This window comes from Hypanus sabinus, chromosome 4 (assembly GCF_030144855.1).
Source record: "Hypanus sabinus isolate sHypSab1 chromosome 4, sHypSab1.hap1, whole genome shotgun sequence".
Lineage (NCBI taxonomy): Eukaryota > Metazoa > Chordata > Chondrichthyes > Myliobatiformes > Dasyatidae > Hypanus > Hypanus sabinus.
Genome location: NC_082709.1, coordinates 11,451,686 through 11,474,744, shown reverse-complemented (window position 1 = coordinate 11,474,744; position 23,059 = coordinate 11,451,686). Strand labels below are relative to the sequence as shown.

The 23,059-nt window shown below is 43.1% G+C and overlaps 1 protein-coding gene across 1 annotated transcript in view; it reads left to right on the top strand.

The window, feature by feature from the left end:
* xirp2b (xin actin binding repeat containing 2b) overlaps positions 1–23,059 on the top strand; it is a 161,192-nt gene that overhangs the window by 97,823 nt on the left and 40,310 nt on the right. Inside the window, exon 3 of the mRNA XM_059966249.1 lies at positions 17,992–18,128. Coding sequence (XP_059822232.1) covers positions 17,992–18,128 — 137 coding nt within the window. The remainder of the gene's footprint in view (positions 1–17,991; positions 18,129–23,059) is intronic.

The following is a 23,059-nucleotide window of genomic DNA, read 5'->3' as shown; positions in this document are numbered from 1 at the left end:
CCACCACCAAGAAGGCAGGTATGCCCTTTGTACTTCTAAAGCTTCTTTCAAGTAGGACCTCTACTGCTTGTTACACTTGCTGACGTTTAGGGCAGCAATGAAGGTCCTCCGTTTCTGGTGGTGTTCAGAGCTTCTTTCAGCATGTCAGAAGCTTCCTCTTGGTTTTTACTTCAGTCATTCAGTTACTGGGATTCCCTCTGGAATGCCATCACATTCAGATGTAGGATTCTTCATTGCTGTTTCCATAACAACTTGTTTTTACCAATCAGGGTTTATAGCCCTGTGCTGAACCTCCGAACTTGGAGGACCAGTGGACTGCTCTTAGTCTGGCCTGTACCCTTTAAACTGTTTGGCAAAGGATAATGTTTCGACTCTAGCCAACATAGTTTTCGGCATCATTGAGGCATGCAAGCCTCCAAACCACAACAACGTTGTAGTCCTCTTGGAGGTGAGGTAGGACAATAGGTGGTAATTAGGAGAATGTGTCTTTACACATGCTTAAACTTTCACCATGAGGCGTCCTGAAGTGTGGAGTCAATGTTGAGGTCAACAAGACTACTCTTTCTATCTGACTGTCATCCCTTTAATTGGTCATTGAGACAAGTCGTATCCAAGAACTGAAATGAAGTACTTCAAAGTGACTAAGTATTTCAGACCGAGGCTTGACTAATTTGCGGAACAACTTTCCCAGTTTAGAAACCAGTTCCCAGATACTTGTGAGAAAGATTTACCAAGGTCACCTGGACTCAAGACTGATATTACAGCATCTATATTTGGTGCCAAGGTGAGGTTTGTCCAGACTTAGAGGCTTGCTAACCTGCTTCTGAGAGCACTTATAAGTCAGCTGCATTGAGGGGTCTAGAGCTAAACTATCCTGTGGATCATTCAGTCTCTTTGTTATGAAATTGTACAGCATTGTTCACTTTCTGAGAATTAGGTATATCAATAATTAAAGCAGGTGTTTAACCTAATAGCTTTAACTTGTTTTACATCCTAGCCTATTTGATTGGTTTAACAGGTGCCGAAGGTATTTAGAGGGCAGCATGAGCCTGTCTTGAAAAATAGATCGCCAGTACAACCAGTTGACTAGATGCAGCATCTATAGGTCTCAGCACCCAAAAATAACTGGATGCATCCTTGCAAGCTGCTAAAATAAAAACAGCTGTCACCATCAAGTCTGAGAGGAGATAGAGGCAGATTTAACTGGAGCTGGTCTCCAGTTAATTGCTTCAATAAGAGGGATTTTTTTGTTTTTGGTGGATTCAAGTTAGGAACACTGCTGGTACAGGATTAAAAAACGAGTTTCTCCTACGTAAGTTACTGACATACACATCCCACCAGTTAAAGGTCTGCTGAATTAAGAAGGTAAGCATAAACACTCTGATGTACACTGTTTTCATTAGTACCTCAGCTTTTCTTTCTCTGTTTAAAGTGCATGCCAGTATTTGAGTTTATCAGGACAAAAATGAAAGATCTTTTTAAGAATGATCTTGTGTCCATCTTAATTTTGCAAATTGCATTTTAGCTTCTATCTGTGGAAAATGCAGGAAATTGAAAATACAAGGCAGAAGTTGGCAACAAGGTCTCAGTTGTTCTGTAACATTTGTACTGTTAATCCTGGTATGATAATTTCTACGGCTAGGGAATTGCTAACCTGAAAGCCTTTAATCCAAAATGGTTCAAATTGCCAAGCCAATTCTAACAATGGCAATTTGCTAATTTACACAACTTTTTTTTTGAAATTAGTAATTTTAGTTTGATTATTCTATTTTGTAACATTTTATAAGTGTCCTGTTACAATGTTTGAAAAGTAAAGAAGAGCAACAGTGTTTAACTATTCTGTACATGCAATAAATCAGAATGCATTGGGGTTGCACAACATTTCTGTTTAGGGCACTTCAAATGCCTCAGAGCTCCAAATAATGTTTTAAAAAATCACAGAGTTTCTTTTTTGCGAAGCATTATTGAGGAACATACAGAGAAGGCAGCTCGGTGTACTTGAGGAGAGCTGACTTAACCCCAAGAGAAGCCATTTTGGAGCTCTGCACACCAGCTAAAGCTTTCTCTTAATCTCACACGGCTGAGTATGCAGTCAGCAGCAGGAATTATTCCCTCCCTTATTCTCAGTCAGTGCTCTCCAAATACTGGCCAGTTTATGACTAATTCTTTTCAGATTCTTCGTGTGATTTGTTTTTTTTTTCAAATTGGTTTAAATCTGTGGGTTGGTGCACGAGTGAAGGATGATTTTTTAATAATTCATTCAAGTGACGTGGCCTTTGCAGGTTCGTCCAGTTTTTAATTGCTCATCTCTAACTGCCTTTGAGAAGGTGGTGGAGAGCTGCCTTCTTGAACTGCTGCAGTCCTTGCGGTGCGGATCAAACCACAATGCTATTAGGGAGAGAGTTCCCGGGTGAAGACTCAGTAATGTGTTTCCAGGCCAGGGTGGCATTTGGCTTGGATGGCAGCTCCAGGTGATGGAGCTCCAATCCTTTCGCAGCCCTCGTCCTGAAAGCTGGTGAAGGTCCTAGGTTTGGGAGGTCCTGTCAAATGATTCCTGGTGGGTTTCTGGAGATGGTACAAACTGAGGACTTATTGACAAACTGTTGCTAGGTCAGAGGTACCTTCAGGGGATCCAAGTAACGGAGAGCCGAAACAATTTCTTTTCTACTTGATTGCCCTGAACAAGCTCAAATGTACTCTGCATGGTGTTGTCATGGTCCATTGGGAACAGAGATGGCCTTCATGTAAAGAAAGAGGAAGTCAACGGAAGACGGAAACCCATGGAGACCTTTCCTGCATCTATCTGAGTGTGGCGTCATGAATGCAACCTCATTATGCCCTTACCAACAATCCAACTGTCAGGATGTGCGCTGGCAATGTCAGAACCCCACAGCAGAGGAAAGGCAGATTCCAATGTAGAGATGGTGGCCAAAGTTTATTCATAAGAATTCCAACAGGACATCAGTGGCTTGGCCAAGTGACATTGTGAGGCATAACATTCTGAAAACTCAGACCATGCGTCCGGAGCTAATCACACGTCCACTTAAGTAATGCAATAACACAGGATCCCCAAGCCTATCCAAACAAACTTAACAATTTTATAGAGAGCAGCAGGAGACTGCATTACTAACAACGAGTAGCTTGAGGAAAAAAACACAAGGAATTCTAAATGATTAATGACTCCTATTAAACAACAATTAACCAATTCAAGCGCCTTAAAATCCTTGGAGCCCAGTGTTCTCCAGTGCCCTCCGCAGGTCAGAAGAGCTCATTGCACCTACAGCTTGCTTACCCATGTTTCTGTCTGTTTGCTTGACCATATTAAAGATAAAATTAGATGTTTCAGGCTGTTAGTAAATTAAGTTTTGCCATATTGCATGCATTAATTGACACATCCATAGTTATGGTATTTCTGTATGACATAGGTAAAGGTCCTTACAGCCCAACAAGTCTGTACCAGCTGACAGACTTATCCTATGCCCACTGTTTTCCCCTGTAACCTAATCTCCCCACATTGTAATCATCTCCCCCCTCCTCTCTGAGATTCTACCATTCATCCACACACTACAGTGGCCAATTCACAAGATCACAAGACAAAGGAGCAGAAGTAGGCCATTCGGCCCATCGAGTCTGCTCTGCCACTCCACCGTGAGCTAAGCTATTCTCCTGCCTAGTTCCAATTTCCAGCTTTTTTCCCATATCTCTTGATACCCTGGCTAATAAGATACCTGTCAACCTCCTCCTTAAAAACCCTCAATGATTGGGCCTCCACAGCTGTATGTGGCAATGAATTCCATAAATCCATGACCCTCTGGCTAAAAAAATTTCTCCTCATCTCTGTTTTAAATGGGTACCCTCTAATTCTAAGACTGTGACCTCTTGTCCTGGACTCACCCACCAAGGGAAACAGCTTTTCCACATCTACTCTGTCCAACCCTTTCAACATTCAAAATGTTTCTATGAGATCCCCTCTCATTCTTCTATACTCCAATGAATACAATCCAAGAGCTGATAAACGCTCCCCATATGTTAGTCCCTGCATTCCAGGAATCATCCTAGTGAATCTTCTCTGAACTCTCTCCAACATCAGCACATCCTTTCTAAGATAGGGGGCCAAAAACTGCACACAGTATTCCAAATGGGGTCTCACCAGTGCCCCGTAGAGCCTCATCAACATCTCTTTACTCTTACACACTATTCCTCTTGAAATGAATGCCAACGTAACATTCGCTTTCCAGTAGCCGATCCAACTAGGTGGTTAACCTTTAGGGTATCCTGCACTAGGACCCCCAAGTCTCTTTGCACTTGCGATTTTTGAATTTTCTCCCCATCTAAATAATAGTCTGCCCGATTGTTTCTTCTTCCAAAATGTACAACTGTACATTTCTCAACATTGTATCTCATCTGCCATTTCTTTGCCCACTCTCCTAAACTGACCAAGTCTCTGCAACCTTTCCGTTTCTTCAACACTTTCTGCTCCTCCACCTATCTTGGTGTCATCCGCAAACTTAGCCACAAAACCATGTACTCCATAATCTAAATCATCGATATACAGTGTAAAAAGGAGAGGCTCCAACACCAACCCCTGCGGAACACCACTAGTAACCGGCAACCAGCCAGAATAGGATCCCTGTATTCCCACTCTTTAAATGAAATGAAATTAAACTACCAACCTGTCCATCTTTGGAGTATGGGAGGGAACAGGGGCCCCTGAAGGTCATAGGGAAACCTGCAGACTCCACGTACACAGCACAGGATTGAACGAGTCATTGAAGTTGTGAGGACACACCTCACTGTGCCACCCAAAACCTCTTGTGGCCTTTTAGTGGCCTGTCTTCTAATACCCTTGCCTGCCCTGATGCTATTCCAGCTGCTGCACTTTGGATAGTAAACACAACTGTGTTTTAGCAGATTTCTGATATTCCTGGAAAATGGCCTCAAGCAGTTTTGAGCCTGAGGGGCCCAGCTTTGGACTACATCACCTCAATAGGGTAGTCACAGTGTGGGCAGACTGTCTAATGGGATGAAACAGGAGAATTGGCAGAAGGACAGGGATGGGAACTGTGATTAAGATGACAAACCTGTCCTTCATGGAGTCACTGCTTGCTCAGAGCTGTGATGCAGAAGGTGGTTGTAGATGGAGTGTATTCTTCCTGGAAGTCGGTGACCAGTTGTGTTGTGCAGGAATCTGTTCTGGACCCTGATCTTTGTGATTTTCATAAGTGACATGGATAAGAAAGAAGACAGGTAGGTTAGCAAGTCTGCAGATGACAAGAAACTTGGTGGTGTTATGGATAAAGTAGAAAGTTATCATAGGTTACAATGGGACATTGATAGGATGCAGTGCGACTGAGAAGGGGCAGATAGAGTTTAATCCAGATTGAGTTCAAGAGCTGCAAGGTAATGCTACAACTGTATAGGACTTCAGTTGAGCCATACTTGAAGTATTGAAGTCACAAACAAGATGGAATCTGCAGATGTGTTCAGTTCTGTTCACCTCATTATAGGAAGGGTGTGGAAGCTATAAAGAGGGTTTGTTCATTTGTTATTTGCCATGTCATATGCTGACGGCAATCATAGTCTTCCCATGACCATGATTGTTCTCGGCAATTTTTTCTAATTGCAATCTTCTGGGCAGTGCCTTGACAAGATGGATGACTCCAGTCATTATCAAAACTCTTCAATGATTGTCTACCTGGTGTCAGTGGTCGCATAACCAGGACTTGTGATATGTACCATCTGCTCAAAAGACCATCTACCACCTGCTCCCATGGCTTCACCTGACCCTGATCAGAGGGCTAAGCAGATGCTACACCTTGCCCAAGGGTGACCTGTAGGCCAGCAGAGGGAAGGAGTGCCTTTCACCTCCTTTGGTGGAGATGTATCTGCACTCCACTACCCAATTAGAGAGGGTGCAGAATATTTACCAGGATGCAGCCTGAATTAGTGAGAATATTTTAGGAGGATAGGTTGAATGAGCTAAGGCTATTCTCTTTGGATGAGAGGTGACATGATTTAAGTGTACAGGATGATAAGAGGCATAGATAGAGTGGATAACCACAGACTTTTTCCCAGGGCAAAAATGTTAATACCAGGGAGCATAATCTTAAGGTAATTGGAGGAAGGTATAAGGGGAAATCAAGTGCAGGTTGTTATACAAGATTATTAGGTATGTGGAACGTGCTGGCAGGGGTGTGGGTAGAGGCAGGTACATTAGGGACATTTCAGAAACATCTCAGATAGGCACATGGATGATAGAAAAATGGAGAGCTATCTAGGAGCGGAGGGTTAGATTGATCGTAGAGTAGCTTAAAATGTTGGCACAGTGTCATAGTCCCAAGGAGATGTACTATTTGGCTTGTTCTGTTTTCTTTGTCCTATGTGAATCGAGTTGTCTGGTTGGACAGCCTCTTTACATGTTATCATCCACTATGATGAGAATATTTGGGGCTTGCATGGCAGCAAGACAGCCTCTCAATGTCTGCGGTCTGAGGTTCCACTGCAGCTTGCTGATATTAGGAGCTTTCTGTTGTGTTGCATTGAAAGGCAAGTCCTCAGCTGTCAGGTGTTGTGTCATGACGGTTAAACGTTATACTGATGGAATGATCCAGCACTTGTACTAGAAAGATGGGCCCCCATTTTCTGCACAATGCTCTATGCTAATTGGTTCCATTTTGACACTAACACGGGCTTTCTCAAATTTTCCCAAAGTTGTTGCTGTTCGTCCTTCAGAGTCGAAGACGACCACAACTTCTGTCAGGTGGAGGGAGGTGACTGGTGAGGCCAATCCGGGCCCTGAAAGCTCACCCACATGAGGGACACATGAGGGTAGGTGCTGCAGTGGAAGTGGAGGTAGTTCGAGCCTTGCATGCGGCGTGTTTCCTCTGAGCCTCTGCGGTGCGTCTGATTTCTGCTGCATACGCTCCTTTAGTGGTCCTGCTCCACCAGGTTGGGTGATCCAGAGCAAGCGATTCCCAACTACTGGGATTGATGTTGAGGTCTTTGTGGGACATTTGAGGCAGTCTTTGAAACGTTTCTTCTGCCCTCCAACTGAGCGCTTGACCTGGCTCAGCTCTCCATACAGCAGATGTTTTGGTAGTCAACTGTTAGACATCCTGACAACATGGCCAGCCCATCTTTCTTGGGCTTTCTGTAGGAGGGTGTAGACGCTGTGGGTGCTAGCCCGCTCCAGGACCTCCGTGTCTGGGACTTTGTCCTGCCATCGTACGTGGAGAAGTCTGTGGAGGCAGCTTGAGTGGAAGTGGTTGAGCTGTTTAGCGTGTCTGCTGTAGACAGTCCAGGTCTCGCTGGCATAGAGGAGGGTGGTGAGAACCACTGCTCGGTAGACCTTCAAAGTACCTCCCAAGGTACCGTTCATCTCATTTTATGTACCCATTAGTCTTCTTCATTAGCCTGCCTCATCAAATTTCTTCTGAGCAGGGCTTCTGTACAGCCTCACTCTCCACAAGCTTACGCTTGGGCTATTCTTGTGCTCTCCTTGGCCGCAGTTCATTATACCCAATATCTGACCACTTGCATTCCTTGTCCCATTTTCATCCTCTAAATTAAGCGCAGCCCCGGTCCTGGAGCATTAATTCGACTGAGTGTGTTTTCTTCATCAATGTTGTGTTATTTCTGCACTACTTGTATAGGTTGCATTTAAAGTCATAGAGCCAGAGGGAGATACAGCGCAAATTCAGGCCCTTCAAGAGTGTTTAATGTCATCTCCAGGACACCAGTGCAAAGCAGAATGAAATAAAATTGTTATTCAGATCTGGCACAAGACAGAAAAAAACCCAGTAAGATAAAGAGGACAATAATTTAAAAATCACAATAAATATAAATACATAAGGTAGCGTATATACATAGATTGATTGTGTGTCCATAAAGTGACACTAGGCACAGGAGTGTCTGTACATAAAGTGACTCTAACAGGAAATGATAGTTGTGGCGGTGGGGGACAGGATGTGGAGGGGTATGTCAGTTGCTGGGGGACAGGATGTGGAGGGGTATGTCAGTTGCTGGGGGGCAGGATGTGGAGGAGTATGTCAGTTGGTGGGGGGCAGGATGTGGAGGGGTATGTCAGTTGGTGGAGGTGCTGATCAGCCTTACTACTTGAGGAAAGTAACTGTTTTTGAGTCTGGTGGTCCTACCATGGATACCACGTAGCCTCCCCCCGGTGGGCTTAGGATAAACGGTCTATGACATTACCGGCCCTTTTCCATCACCTTTCTCTATGTACTGCATGTCTTTGATGGCGGTGGGCTGGTGCCGGTGATGCGTTGGGCAGTTTTGTAGAGCCTTCCTGTCGGCTGCAGAGCAGTTCCCATAGCATGCAATGATGCAGTAAGTTAGTATGCTCTCACCTGCACCATCTGTAGAAGGATGTGAGTATAGATGTGAAAAGTCCAGCTCTCTTCTGCCTCCCCAGAAGGCAGAGGCACAGGTGAGCTTTCCTGATTGTGTAGGATTTCATCTGGGACCATGAGAGGTTGTGTGAGATGTGTTCTCCCAGGAGTTTAAAACTGTGCACAGTTTCCACAGCTGTGCAGGCAGACTTTAGTCCATCCACCAACTATCCATTTACTCTAGGCACAGTCTTGTATTTTCTATCGAATATGTACATTGTAGGCGCACGGAGCAGTGGCTGGTTAACCTGTCAAGCAGCACAGGGCAGTAGAGTTGCAGGAGAACCATGCAGTTCTGGATGAACATGCAAATTCCACACGGCCCAAGGTCAGGAATGAACCCAAATGTCAGTACGGCAGGACTGCTTCGCAACTATCTGTTACTTAACTATCTGAAAGGTGAAAGATACATTGGAAAAGCTTGGTTATACTGTCCACAGCCTGTAAATCGGAACAAAGTGTTGGCTGTGGAGTGAGTGACTTGCAAGAAGGAACATTGTGTCATGACACAGAATATCACTAATAGTTTTATTATCATATTCTGAATAATGACTGTCTTCTTAATGGCCAGAACCATGAGGATTGGAACCTACTTGCATGACTTTGGCCCTCTGCTGTCTTTACTTGTGTGTCAATTTCCCTGCAATATTCGGCCAGCACCACTCTATATTTAGCTTGTGGCTACTTCGACTCAATAACTATCATCATTGAGGAATCATTGAGGGCATTGAGGAATGCAGAGGAACAGAGAGATCTAGGAATAACAGTGCATAGTTCCCTGAAAGTGGAGTCTCATGAAGATAGGGTGGTGAAGAAGGCTTTTGGAACGCTGGCCTTTATAAATCAGAGCATTGAGTACAGAAGTTGGGATGTAATGTTAAAATTGTACAAGGCATTGGTAAGGCCAAATTTGGGATATTGTGTACAGTTCTGGTCACTGAATTATAGGAAAGATATCAACAAATTAGAGAGAGTGCAGAGACGATTTACTAGGATGTTACCTGGGTTTCAGCACCTAAGTTACAGAGAAAGGTTGAACAAGTTAGGTCTCTATTCATTGGAGCGTAGAAGGTTGAGGGGGGATTTGATCGAGGTATTTAAAATTTTGAGAGGGATAGATAGAGTTGACGTGAATAGGCTGTTTCCATTGAGAGTAGGGGAGATTCAAACGAGAGGACATGATTTGAGAGTTAGGGGGCAGAAGTTTAAGGGAAACACAAGGGGGTTTTTCTTTACTCAGAGAGTGATAGCTGTGTGGAATGAGCTTCCTGTAGAAGTAGTAGAGACCAGTTCAGTTGTGTCATTTAAGGTAAAATTGGATAGGTATATGGACAGGAAAGGAGTGGAGGGTTATGGGCTGAGTGCGGGTAGGTGGGACTAGGTGAGATTAAGAGTTCGGCACGGACTAGGAGGGCCGAGATGGCCTGTTTCCGTGCTGTGATTGTTATATGGTTATATGGTTATTTCAATCTGTAAGAGTGAGTTTTTCAGCAGTGTGAGCATGTGAAAGCTGGGTAGGTGTCGTCATTAATGGAGAATGTGGGAAAGTGAGTGGGCACCAGCAGAGCCTGAGACCGGTAGTGGGATATATCAGTTGATGATACAGATTGTCTGGCGTAACAGCGGGGGGTAGAATCAGCTCTGTCTGAACACTGGAATAGTTGAAATAACAGACAGTCTACTATTATCAAGCAGCTTGGGATAAATCCACATCCTGATCACTCTATTTTCAGGACAATTGAATTTACATTTTATTAGTTCCTCCAGACACCCAAGAACACCAGTAAAATTTATGTAGAGTATTTATTTACTTACTTACTGAGATGCAGCATGGAATAGAGTTCCAACCCTTTCAGCCGCACTGCCCAACAATCCCCTAATTTAATCCTAGCCGAAGAACGGGACAATTTAAAATGACCAATTAATCTACTAATCAGTATGCCTTTGGCCTGTGGGGGAACACCTGGAACAAACTCACACGGTCAAGGCAGAACCTTACAGGCAGTGGCGGGAATTGAACCTGGGTTGCTTGTACAGTGAAGTGTTGTGCTAACCACTACGCTAGTGTGCTGCCCTCAGCCAGTAAAACGCAACTGTGAACTTTGTAGCCGGTTAAAAGTTGACACCACCTTTTAGTAAAAGATCATTTACTTCCTCGCACTGCCAAATGGAACTCATGACTGTCGCCTCAAATCCGTACCTTGGTGCCCGGCAGTCTTTAAGCTAACAGCTATTGTTTCCTTTCTTGTTGACAATAATTAATCACCAAATTGAAATTTGTAGCTTGGCTGTATTTTCAGATCCTTGTTCCTCTGCAGCACCAAGCATTCAGCCAGTCAGGAAAACATTAGAACAATAACTTGCATTCAATTATTTGTGAAGATGTAATTCTACTAAACCAGTTCACATGAGACTTCAAGATAAGATGTCATCTGTTTAGTAGCTTTCTAGTGGTTTCACTGTTCAAAGACCATAGTAAGAGATAAGAGTAGAATTAGGCCATTTGGCCCATTGAGTCTGCTATGCCATTTCATCATGGCTGATCCATTTCCCTTTCAATTCCATTTCCCTGCCTTCTCTCCATAACTTTTCATGCCCTGACTAATGAAAAGCCTATCAACTTGGCCTTAACTATACCCCATGACCTGACCTTCAGAGCCACCTGTGGCAACAAGTTTCACAGATTCAACACCCTCAGGCTAAGGAGATTCCTCCTCATCTCTGTGCTAAATGGACATCCATCTATGCTGAGACTGTTCCTTTTGCTAGACTGTACTATACTGTTGTGCCCACGATAGGAAACATCCTCCTCATCCACTCTGTCTAGGTTTTTCAACATTCGATAGCTTTCAATGAGATTCCTGCTCATTCTTTAAATTCCAATGCGTAAAGGCCCAGGACCATCAACACTCCTTATATAATAAGCCTTTCATTCCAGGAGTCATTCTCGTGAACCTCCTTTGAAAACTCTCCAATGTCAGCACATCTTTTCGTAGAACAGGGGCTCAAAACTGCTCAAGGTACTCCAAGTGTATAAAGACTCAGCACTACATCCTTGCTTTTATATTCTGACCTTGCAAGATGAATGCTAACATTGCATTTTCCTTCCTTACCACTGACTCAGCCTGCAAATTAGCCTTTAGGGAATCTTATATGAGGATTCTCAGGTCCCTTTGCACCTCCAGTTGTTGAATTTTCTGCCTGTTTAGATCTCACTAGTGAGATCTCAACCTTAAAATCATCTCCAACATCTCAACCATTGAGGCCAGGCAAGCTGACATATAATTTCCTTTCTTCTCACTCCTTCCCTTCTTGAAGAGTTCACTGACATTTGCAATATTCCAGTCCACCAGAACCATGCCAAAAACTAGTGGATTCACAATCCTTCAGCTATCTCATTCAGAACCCGGTGGTGTAATCTTTCTGGTCCAGCTGGCTTATCTACCTTCAAATCTTTCAGCTTCCCAGGCATCTTCTCCCTAGTAATAGCAGTTGCTCTCACTTTTTGCCCCCTGACTCCCCTGAATCTCTGACCAGTGTCTTCCTCAGTGAAAACTGATATGCAATACTTATTCAGTTCATCTGACATTTCCTCATGCCCCATTTTTACCTGTCTAGCATCATTCTTGGGTGAATTCTTGCCTCTCGTTACTCTTTATTATCTGAAAAAAAAACCCTTTGGTATCCTCTTTGATATTATTGGCTAGCTTACCTTCATATTTTATCTTCTCTCTCCTTTTTAAATTTGTTTTTTTTTTCAAAGCTTTCCAATCCTCAAACTTCCCAGTAAATTATTGTCTATTATATGCCCTCTCTTTTGTTTTTGTTATTTTTGACTTGCCTTGTCAGCCACAGTTGTGCTACCCTTTCTCTGGAACACTTCTTCTTTGGAATGTATGTATCCTGTACCTTCTGACTTTCTCCTGGAAAGATAAGATAATGAATAATAATAATAATTAAAGATAATGAAGAGATTATAAGGTGATAGACATAGGAGCAATACTTGAACATTTGGCCCATTGAATTTGCTCAGCCATTAGACAATTTATTTTCTATCTTAATCCCACTGTCCTGCCTTCTCCCCAAAACCTTTGATGCCTTGACTTATCAGAACCAATTCACCTCTGCTTTCAATATACCCAATGAATTGCTCACTGTGGCAATGAATTCCACAGATTCACCACCCTCTGGCTAAAGAAATCCCTGCTCATTTCTGTTCTAAAGGGACATCTTTAAGATTTATTTATTGAGCTACAACATAGAATGGGAATTTTTGGCCGCCTAGCAACCCCTTCCCCCAATTTAATCTTGGCCCAATCACAGGACAGTTTACAATGACCAATCAGTATGCCTTTGGATTGCAGGAGGAAACCTCAGCACCTGGAGGAAACCCACAAAGTCACTGGGAGAGCATACAAACTCCTTACAGGCAGTGGCAGGAATTGAACCTGGATCACTGAGATTGTAAAGTGTCATGCTAACCACTGTGCTACTGTGCTACCCTTATTCTGAGGCTGTTCCCTCTCGTCCTAGACTCTCCCAGTATTGGAAGCATTGACCACTCGACAATTATGTTGGACTTGGACTATTTGGAATAACATTCCCTTGACTATATATTTGTAATCAAAGAGTTTTTGCAGGAAAATCACAATTACATCATTATATAGCATCTCAGAGAAGATAAGTGACTCTAGTTTTTAAATGTTGTGTACCACAATTACATATCATCAAGTGGCATGGCCATGCCAGTCTCCTATTGAAAGATCTGCCATGAGGTGAAGCTGCTTTTAAATATCCAATTTATGTGGAGGTTAGAAAGCTTCTGACCGATGTGAATGGAATGGAAAGATTTACTTTTGTACGAAATGATTTTCAAAGGGTTTGATGATTAAGTTACAGAAGTTATTTTTATACTGGGAACTGTGTAAAACTTCCCATGTCATGTAACCCCTAAACTCCATTGCCAAGTTGTCACTAGATATCTTAGATCTATTACGTGATTATTAAAATTGAAATATATGACCAATATGTATTCTTGATAATTGGATTAAAACATTATACTAGAGGACTTGTATTTCTCCCAATATATTTATAACCCCTATGAGTATGTGTTTTATTTTAAACTGTCTGAACATATGCTGAAATATGTGACCTCCACATTTTAAAACACTGACAAAACTGAAAGTTTATTTTAAGAGATTGCTGCATAGGTATCGGATGTAATCATATTAACATGATAGGTTTGTATTTGTGTACAGGCCTTGACTTCATATCAATGCAAAGGGTTGATAAAAAGTTTTAAAATGAAGCATACTGTGAGCTGATGGTAACACTTCAACCATATTGGAGTACTGGTAATCTATGAGTTATTTTAAGCAACAAAGGAAAATGGTTTTATTTGCTAAAAATTATGTATATTTGCTAATGTGAGTAAATCATTCAGTTCAAGTTTAATTGTTCTTCAACCATACATGAATACAGCCAAGTGAAACAGCACTACTGTCACAATGTGAATTGGCACTGTCAGAACTCAAGTGCCGAGGAAAGACAGACTCCATTGTAGAGACAGCGACCAGGGTTTATTCACAAGATTTCCAACAGAACATTGGTGACACAACCGAGTGATGCCACGAGATGTAACATTCTCAAAATAGGACCCTGCAGTTAGTGCTAATCAACCATCACCTTAATTAATACAAGTAACATGGAATCCCTGAGCCTATCGAAATAAACTTAACAAGTTTAAATAGAAAGCACCAGGAGACTGCATTACAAAAGTGAGTTGCTCGAGTAAAAACACAAGGAACTCTAAAGGATTAAGGAATTTTATTAAACAACAATTAACCAATTCAGATGCTCGAAAAGCCTAGGAGCCCAGTGCTCTCTGGCTCCCCACACAGGCCAAAAGAGCTCATTACAGTTACTTGGGGCCAAGGTACAAAACGCAGAACTGATAGTCATACACAGCACTAGCCACATTTAGCACATGTCAGATATCAGTAAAATACAGATACACACAAAATATGTAGTCCAGGACCCTGAGTGCTTGAATGTTACAGCAGTCTGCATTCAAACACAATACGGCTTGTGTTCTGCTGAGTGAACACTAGAGGACACCACCGACTCCAGTTTGGATGCTGTGACACACTGTTTCCAGCACTCCAGTGAAGCACACTGACTCCAATACCACATATTATCTTTATTAAATAGTTTCTATGTCAGTGCTTAATTTTAATGGTCTCTGTACAAACCTTTACAGGCACAATGCTAAAATCATGTAATTTATAATACTGTTAGAATCATCTATTTAACAAAACTTGTTTTCCGTATTTCCACTGGTGTGCTTATTTGTTTTGCTAATCTGAGGTCGTGATAAAAGTGTAAAATAATAGAAGCAACACGTCCTGATGAAGGGCCTCGGCCCAAAACATCAACTGTTTACCCTTTTCCATAGGTTCTGCCTGACCTATCCATTTGAAGTTAAACATAAAGAAAAAAAAACAAAGAATGTCTTAATAAAACAGAGCTGGTCTCCTCATCTTCATTTGCTTCTGCCTCCCCATATCAGGGGTGTTATGACTCATGCCAGCTCATCTGAATCATGTTTAATAACATTGCCATATGTCGTGAAATTTATTATGATGCCGTAGGAGTACATTGATATGTGGGTATACCTAATGGCCTCCAGCGGAGCTGCTTGCGCAGATCACCCATGGATTTTTCACTTCTGGGGCGACTTCAGGAAGGCGATTCACGTGAGCAGCTCCCATTCCCATTCCCATTCTAGTCTGCTACAGCTGAGAGCCACCAATATGTCTGAGGTCTGCGCTCTTTGTGATACCATTTTAAGGTGATTAAAAGATCAACTGCTAATCAAAGTGGAGGAAACTCGAATGGACTCTGCTCAATGTGGTGATTGCGAAAGAGAGGTCGTTGCTCTGGTTTAAAAGTTCGTTTGAAGAAGCGTGTCTTTCCGCTGCCAATACCAAACATCTTGCTGGTAAACGTGCAGTCTCTGGTAAATAAGGTGGAAGTGCCTCAGAGTGAGAGTGCTGAACCAAGGGGACGTTAGGACCTGTTGCATTTTTTGGTTCACAGAATCTTGGTTAACCCCTTCCGTTCCGGATGCAGCAGTTCAGATGGCTTCACAATTCACCACCGAGATAGGACTGCTGAAGAGGGTGGAATCTCTCATTGCTACAGTCAGAAGTTCCTGTGTGCTTCAAAAGAATAACAATTATACCAGTGCCCAGGCAGAGCAGTATGAGCCGCCTTAACAGCTATCGCACATTAGCACTCACATCTACAGTGATGAAGTGCTTTGAGATGTTGGTCATGGCTAGAGTTAACTCCTGTCTCAACAAGGACCTGGACCCACTGCAATTTGCCCATCTCCATCGCCACAATAAGTCTACGAAGGACTCAATCTCATTGGCTCTTCTTGTGACCTTGAACCACATGCGCAATACAAATACCTGTCTCAGGATGCAGTTATTGACAATAGCTCAATATTTAACAAAATCATTCCTACAGTCCTGATCAACAAGCTACAGAACCTGGGCCTCTGTGCCTCTCTCTGCAACCAGAACCCCGACTTCTTCACCAGAATACCACAATCTGTGAGGATTGGTAATAACATCTCCTCCTCACTGACAATCAACACAGGCTCACCTCAGGGGTGTGTGCTTAGCCCTCTGTTCTACTCTCCCTACACCCACGACTGTGTGGCTAGGCACAGCTCAAATGCCAACTATAAGTTTGCTAGCGAGAGAACTATTGTCGATAGAACTTCAGATGGTGACAAAAGGCATACAGGAGCGAGATATACCAACTAATTGAGTGGTGTCGTAATAACAACTTTGCATTCAACATCAGTAAGATGAAAGAGCTGATTGTGGACTTCAGGAAGGGTAAGGTGAGGGAACGCATACCAGTTGTCACAGAGGGGTCAGTCATGGAAAGAGTGAGCAACCTCAATTTCCTGGACGTCAATATCCCTAAGGATCTAACCTGGGCCCAACATTTCAATGCAGCTATAAAGAAAGCACAGCAGCCATTATATTTCATTAGGAGTTTGAGGACTTTTGGTATGTCAAATTGACAATTGCAAATTTCTACAGATGTAATGTGGAGAGTATTCAAACTGGCTGCATTATCATCTGGTATTGGGAGGGAGGGGGGCTACTGCACAGGATTGAACTAAGCTGCAGAGAGTTGTAAACTCAGTCAGCTCCATCTCCGTAGTATCCAGGACATCTTCAAGGAGCAACACCTCAAAAACGTGGCATCCATCATCAAGGACTCCTATTCCCAAGGTTATGCCTTGTTCTCATTTCTACGATCAGGGAAGAGGCACAGGAGTCTCTTCCCCTCTGCCATCAGATTTCTGAATGGACATTAAACCCATAAACATTACCTGACTACTTTTTTATTTCTATCTTTGCACTGCTTACTTAATTGAACTATTATATATGTAAGTCCAACCAATGGTTGGAAATGGCAGGGCTGAGGGACAGTGCAGAGGCGCTGCTCATGGCTGCACAAGAGCAATCGATTCAAGGGGCTGTCACACCAGACAAGACCCACAATGCAGACTGTGCGAGGAATCTGCTGAAACCATCCGACACGTAGTAGCAGGGTGCAAGATGCAGGGAGGGACAGCAGTACACACTGAACGGCACAACCAAGTTGTAGGAATTGTGTACAGGAACATCTGTGCTGAGTATGGATTGGACACTCTCAAGTCCAAATGGGAAACTGTGGAGAATGACAGCAAAGATCCTGTGCGACTGCCAAATTCAGACTGATAAGCAGATACTGGCCAAGCAACCAGACATAGGAATACTGGACAAGGAACAGAAGAAAGCAATAGTGATAGATGTGACAATCCCAAATGACAATAACATCAGGAAGTAAGAATATGAGATGCTGGAGAAATACCAGGGCTTGACAAAACAGATAGAAAGGATGTGGAAGTTTAAACCAGAGTAATACCAGTGGTGATAGGAGCACTTGGAGCTGTGACAACTGGACTAGGAGAGTGGCTCCAACAAATCCTGGGAAGAACATCTGAGATCTTGGTCCAGAAGAGCACGCTACAAGAATACTTGCACTGAATCCTCAAGCTCCAGGCCTCTGGTAGAGGACCAAGATTGAGGGAAAAATACATGTACACCCCACCCATAAGGGGTGAGAAAAAATACATGGATACTTACTGTAATTCTCAGTTTTTTCTGCTATTATGTATTGCATTGTACTGCATCTGCAAAGACTTTCATATCATATGTTAGAGATATTAAACCCAATTTTGATATATACATATATAGTTAATTTAAATAAGTAGTGCAAAAGTAAAAAAGTAGTGAGAGTGAGGTAGTGTTCATGGGTTCAATGTCCATTCAGAAATCAGAAGGCAGGGGGGACGAAGCTGTTCCTGAATCAGTGAATGTGTGCCTTCAGGCTTCTGTACCTCCTCCCTAATGGTAGCAATGAAATGAGGGCATTGAGGCCCAGTGTTTTGTTCCAGTAACATAATGAGATCAGTTTTAAAAGTCTTGAAATCCTTTTGTGCTTGCATTTCCAGCTGCTGTCACATCTGATGAGCCTAGCCAGGCTGACGGTGTGCCTTTTGACATCCGAGAGACTGCTTCACTTAAAGAGAGACTGGCGATGTATCAAGCAGCTGTTTCAAAGAAGGAGAAAAGCTGCCCTTCAGCTGATGTAAGTACATGTTCCACTGCTTGTTCTGTTCGTTTTCAAAGCTGCACAGTATTTGATGTCCACAACAGTTTTTTTTTTGTATTACTCATAGACAAATGTATGTGCTCTTTAATAATTGACCAGAAGTATGGATGACCTGAATCAAATTGCTGCAGATAAGAAGCAGCTGTAGTTTTCAGTTTCCCACTGGGTTGAAGAAGAGAGGTTGACCTAGCACCTTGTTTTCTTTGGGACGGCATGGTAGCATACTGTTTATCACAACGCTTTACAATACAGGCGACCTGGTTCAATTCCCACCGCTGCCTGTAAGGAGTTAATTCCTTCTAGCTGTAACTGCGTGGGTTTCCCTTGGGTGCTCCGGTTTGCTCCCACAGTCCAAAGAATTTCCTGTCGGTAGGTTAATTGGTCATTGTAAATTGTCCCGTGATTAGGATTAAATCAAGGTGGCGCTGCTTGAAGGACTGGCAGGGCCTATACCATGCTCTGTAAATAAATAACTACACCAAAGGGAATGCATACATACCGTTGGACTTACTTTAGTCTAATGGAGTGAAAAATAGTACAAAATTCAAAGTACATTGTTGTCCAAGTTTGTATACATTATACATCCTTTAGGTTTCCATGAAACAAAGGCACCCAAAAAAACCTATATATATTTATATTTTTAAGGAAGCCTGATCCTCAATCTGGAGAAAAGAGAAGCCGCATCATGCCTGTGAAAAAGAATCCATAAACAATAACAGAATAAAAGACCTGAGAGCACCCAATATGCAATGAAAGATAAACACAGAAAACCTACAGCACAATACAGGCCCCTCGGCTCACAAAGCTGTGCTAAACATGTTCTTACCTTAGAACTACCTAGTATTACCCATAGCCCTCTATTTTCCTAAGCTCCATGTACCTATCTAGGAGTCTCTTGAAAGACCCTATTGTTTCCGCCTCCACCACCATCGCCGGCAGCCCATTCCATGCACTCACCACTCTCTGCCTAAAGTAGTTACCCCTGACATCTCCTCTGTACCTACTTCCAAGCACCTTAAGACTATGCCCTCTCATGTTACCCATTTCAGCCCTGGGAAAAAGCCTCTATCCACATGATCAATGCCTCTCATCATCTTGTACACCTCTATCAGGTCACCTCTCACCCTCTGTTGCTCCAAGGAGAAAAGGCCAAGTTCACTCAATCTATTCTCAAAAGGCATGCTCCCCAATTCGTGCAAACATCAAGCAAATAGCATTTCTGAACTCAAGTCCACAGAAAGTCTCAGAGTTCAGCACAGAGCCGAGTAAATGTCATGGAGAAGTGGTCTGATCTGGCCCATACCTCACCTTAGGCCTCAACACTCAGACCTTTTCAATCTGGCCTGGCACTTAAATCTCCGTCTGAACACCGCAAGTGAAATAGTGATGGTAGATATTTTGTATCTTGGTCAATAAATGTTTGGAAGATGGAATCTAGAAAGAGTTCTTAAATGTTCTGATTGAAGGCTAAGATATGCATTTCTCTGTTGCCAGAGCTGTGAAGGGGAGGGAGAGGGAGAGAGAGAGAATGGCTCTTCTCAAAAATACCAGAGACTTCAAGAATGGTTGCAGCAAGCTCCTTTGTGGCTTGGTCACTCCATGCTTTAAGAAGGGAGGAAGGCAAAAGAAGGGAAATTATAGGCCGGTTAGCTTAACGTCAGTGTTTGGGACGAGGTTTTGGGGTTCTTGGAGACTAATGATAAAATAAGTCAAAGTCAGAATGTTTTCTGTAAAGGAAAATCTTGCCTGACAGATCTGTTAGAGTTATTTGAGGAAGTAACAAGCAGGGTGGACAAAGGAGAGGTAATGGGTGTCATTTACTTGGATTTTCAAAAGGCATTTGATAAGGTGCCACCCATCAGGCAGCCTAACAAGATAAAATTCTATGGAGTTACAGAAAATATATACTGGCACGGTTAGAGGAATGGCTGACAGACAGGGGGCAGTGAGCAGGAATAAAGGGGGCCTTTTCTGGTTGACTGCCAGTGACTAGTGGTGTTCCTCAGGGGTCAGTATCAGGATCACTACTTTTCACATCGTTAGTCAATGACTTATGTGGCAAAATGTGCAGATGATATAAAGATCGGTGGAGGGGTAGGTAGTGCTGAGGTAGTAATGCGATTGCAGCAGGACTTAGACAAATTGGAAGAATAGGCAAACAAATGGCAGATGGAATACAGTGTTGGGAAATGTATGATAAAAGGAATAATAGTACAGATTATTCTCTAAATGGGGAGAAAATTCAAATATCAGATTTGGGGGGCCTCATGCAAGACTCCCAGAAGATTAATTCATAGGTTGAGAAGGCAAGGACAATGATGGCATTTATTTCAAGGGGAATAGAATATAAAAGCAAGGAGATTGCCTCCCGGGTGCCAGGGTCCAGGATGTCTCTGACCGGGTGCATGACATCCTGGTACGAGAGGGAAAGCAACCAGAAGTCGTGATACATGTTGGGACCAACGACATAGGCAGGAAGAGGGATGAGGTCCTGAAGTGTGAGTTTCAGGAAATAGGCAGAAGGCTGAAGAACAGGACCTCAAGGGTGGCATTCTCAGGATTGCTGCCAGTGCTACGTGATAGTGATGGTAAGAATTGGAGGAGATGGCAGTTGAATGCATGGCTGAGGAATTGGTGCAATGGGCAGGGTTTTAGATTTTTGGATCATTGGGATCTCTTCTGGGGAAGGTGGGACCTGTACAGATTGGATGGGTTGCACCTGAACTCAAGGGGGAGCAATATCCTTGCTGGTAGGTTTGCTAGCATGGTTTGGGAGGGTTTAAACTAATTTGCAAGGGTGATGGGACTTGGGCAATAGAGCAGTGAGAGAAGTGCATGGAGTAAAGCCAGATCTAACATATAAAGAGGCTTTGAGGAAAGAGAAACAGAATAAAGGGTGTAAAGGTAGAAGAGCTAAAGTGTGTGTACTTCAATGCAAGAATCATCCGGAATAAAGGTGATGAACTGAGAGCTTGGATACATATATGGAATTATGATGTATTGGCCATTACAGAGACTTGGCTGGCACCAGGGCAGGAATGGATTCTCAATATTCCTGGATTTCAGTGCTTTAAAAGGGATAGAGTAGGGGGAAAAAGAGGAGGAGGCATGGCATTACTGGTCAGGGATATTATTACAGCTGCAGAAAGGGTGGGTAATGTAGCAGGATCCTCTTTTGAGTCAGTATGGGTGGAAGTCAGGAACAGGAAGGGAGCAGTTACTCTATTGGGGGTATTCTCTGGTAGCAGCAGAGATACCAAGGAGCAGATTGGGAGGCAGGTTTTGGAAAGGTGCAAAAATTACAGGGTTGTTATCATGGGTGACTTTAACTTCCCTAATATTGATTGGCACTTGATTAGTTCCAAGGGTTTAGATGGGGCAGAGTTTGTTAAGTGTGTCCAGGACAGATTCCTGTCACAGTATGTTGACAGGCCGACTAGGGGGAATGACATATTAGATCTAGTATTAGGTAACGAACCGGGTCAGGTCACAGATCTCTCAGTGGGTGAGCATCTGGGGGACAGTGATCACCGCTCCCTGACCTTTAGCATTATCATGGAAAAGGATAGAATCAGAGAGGACAGGAAAATTTTTAATTAGGGAAGTGCAAATTATGAGGCTATAAGGCTTGAACTTGCGGTTGTGAATTGGGATGATGTCTTTGCAGGGAAATGATGTACTATGGACATGTGGTTGATGTTTCAGGATCTCTTGCAGGATGTTAAGGATAAATTTGTCCCAGTGAGGAAGATAAAGAATGGTACGGTGAAGGAACCATGGGTGACAAGTGAGGTGGAAAAAGGCAGCATACATGAGGTTTAGGAAGCAAGGATCAGATGGGTCTATTGAGGAATATAGGGTAGCAAGAAAGGAGCTTAAGAAGGGGCTGAGAAGAGCAAGAAGGGGGCATGTGAAGGCCTTGGCGAGTAGGGTAAAGGAAAACCCCAAGGCATTCTTCAATTATGTGAAGAACAAAAGGATGACAGGAGTGAAGGTATAAAGATTAGATATAAAGGTAGGAAGATGTGTCTGGAGGTTGTGGAAGTGAGCGAGGTCCTCAATGAATACTTCTCTTTGGTATTCACCAATGAGAGGGAACTTGATGACGGTGAGGACAATATGAGTGAGGTTAATGTTCTGGAACATATTGATATTAAGGGAGAGGAGGTGTTGGAGTTGTTAAAATACATTAGGACGGATAAGTCTCCGGTGCCTGATGGAATATTCTCCAGGCTGCTCCACGAGGCGAGGGAAGAGATTGCTGAGCCTCTGGCTAGGATCTTTATGTCCTCAATGTCCACGGGAATGATACCGGAGGTTTGGAGGGAGGCGAATGTTGTCCCCTTGTTCAAAAAAGGTAGTAGTGATAGTCCAGATAATTATAGACCAGTGAGCCTTGCGTCTGTGGTGGGAAAACTGTTGGAAAATATTCTTAGAGATAGGATTTATGGGCATTTAGAGAATCATGGTCTGATCAGGGACAGTCAGCATGGCTTTGTGAAGTGCAGATTATGTCTAACAAGCCTGATAGATTTCTTTGAGGAGGTGACCAGGCATATAGATGAGGGTAGTGCAGTGGATGTGATCTACATGGATTTTAGTAAGGCATTTGACAAGGTTCCACATGGTAGGCTTATTCAGAAAGTCAGAAGGCATGGGATCCGGGGAAGTTTGGCCAGGTGGATTCAGAATTGGCTTGCCTGCAGAAAGCAGAGGGTTGTGGTGGAGGGAGTAGATTCAGATTAGAGGGTTGTGACTAGTGGTGTCCCACAAGGATCTGTTCTGGGACCTCTACTTTTTGTGATTTTTATTAACAACCTGGATGTGGGGGTAGAAGGGTGGGTTGGCAAGTTTGCAGATGACACAAAGGTTGGTGGTGTTATAGATAGTGTAGAGGATTGTCAAAG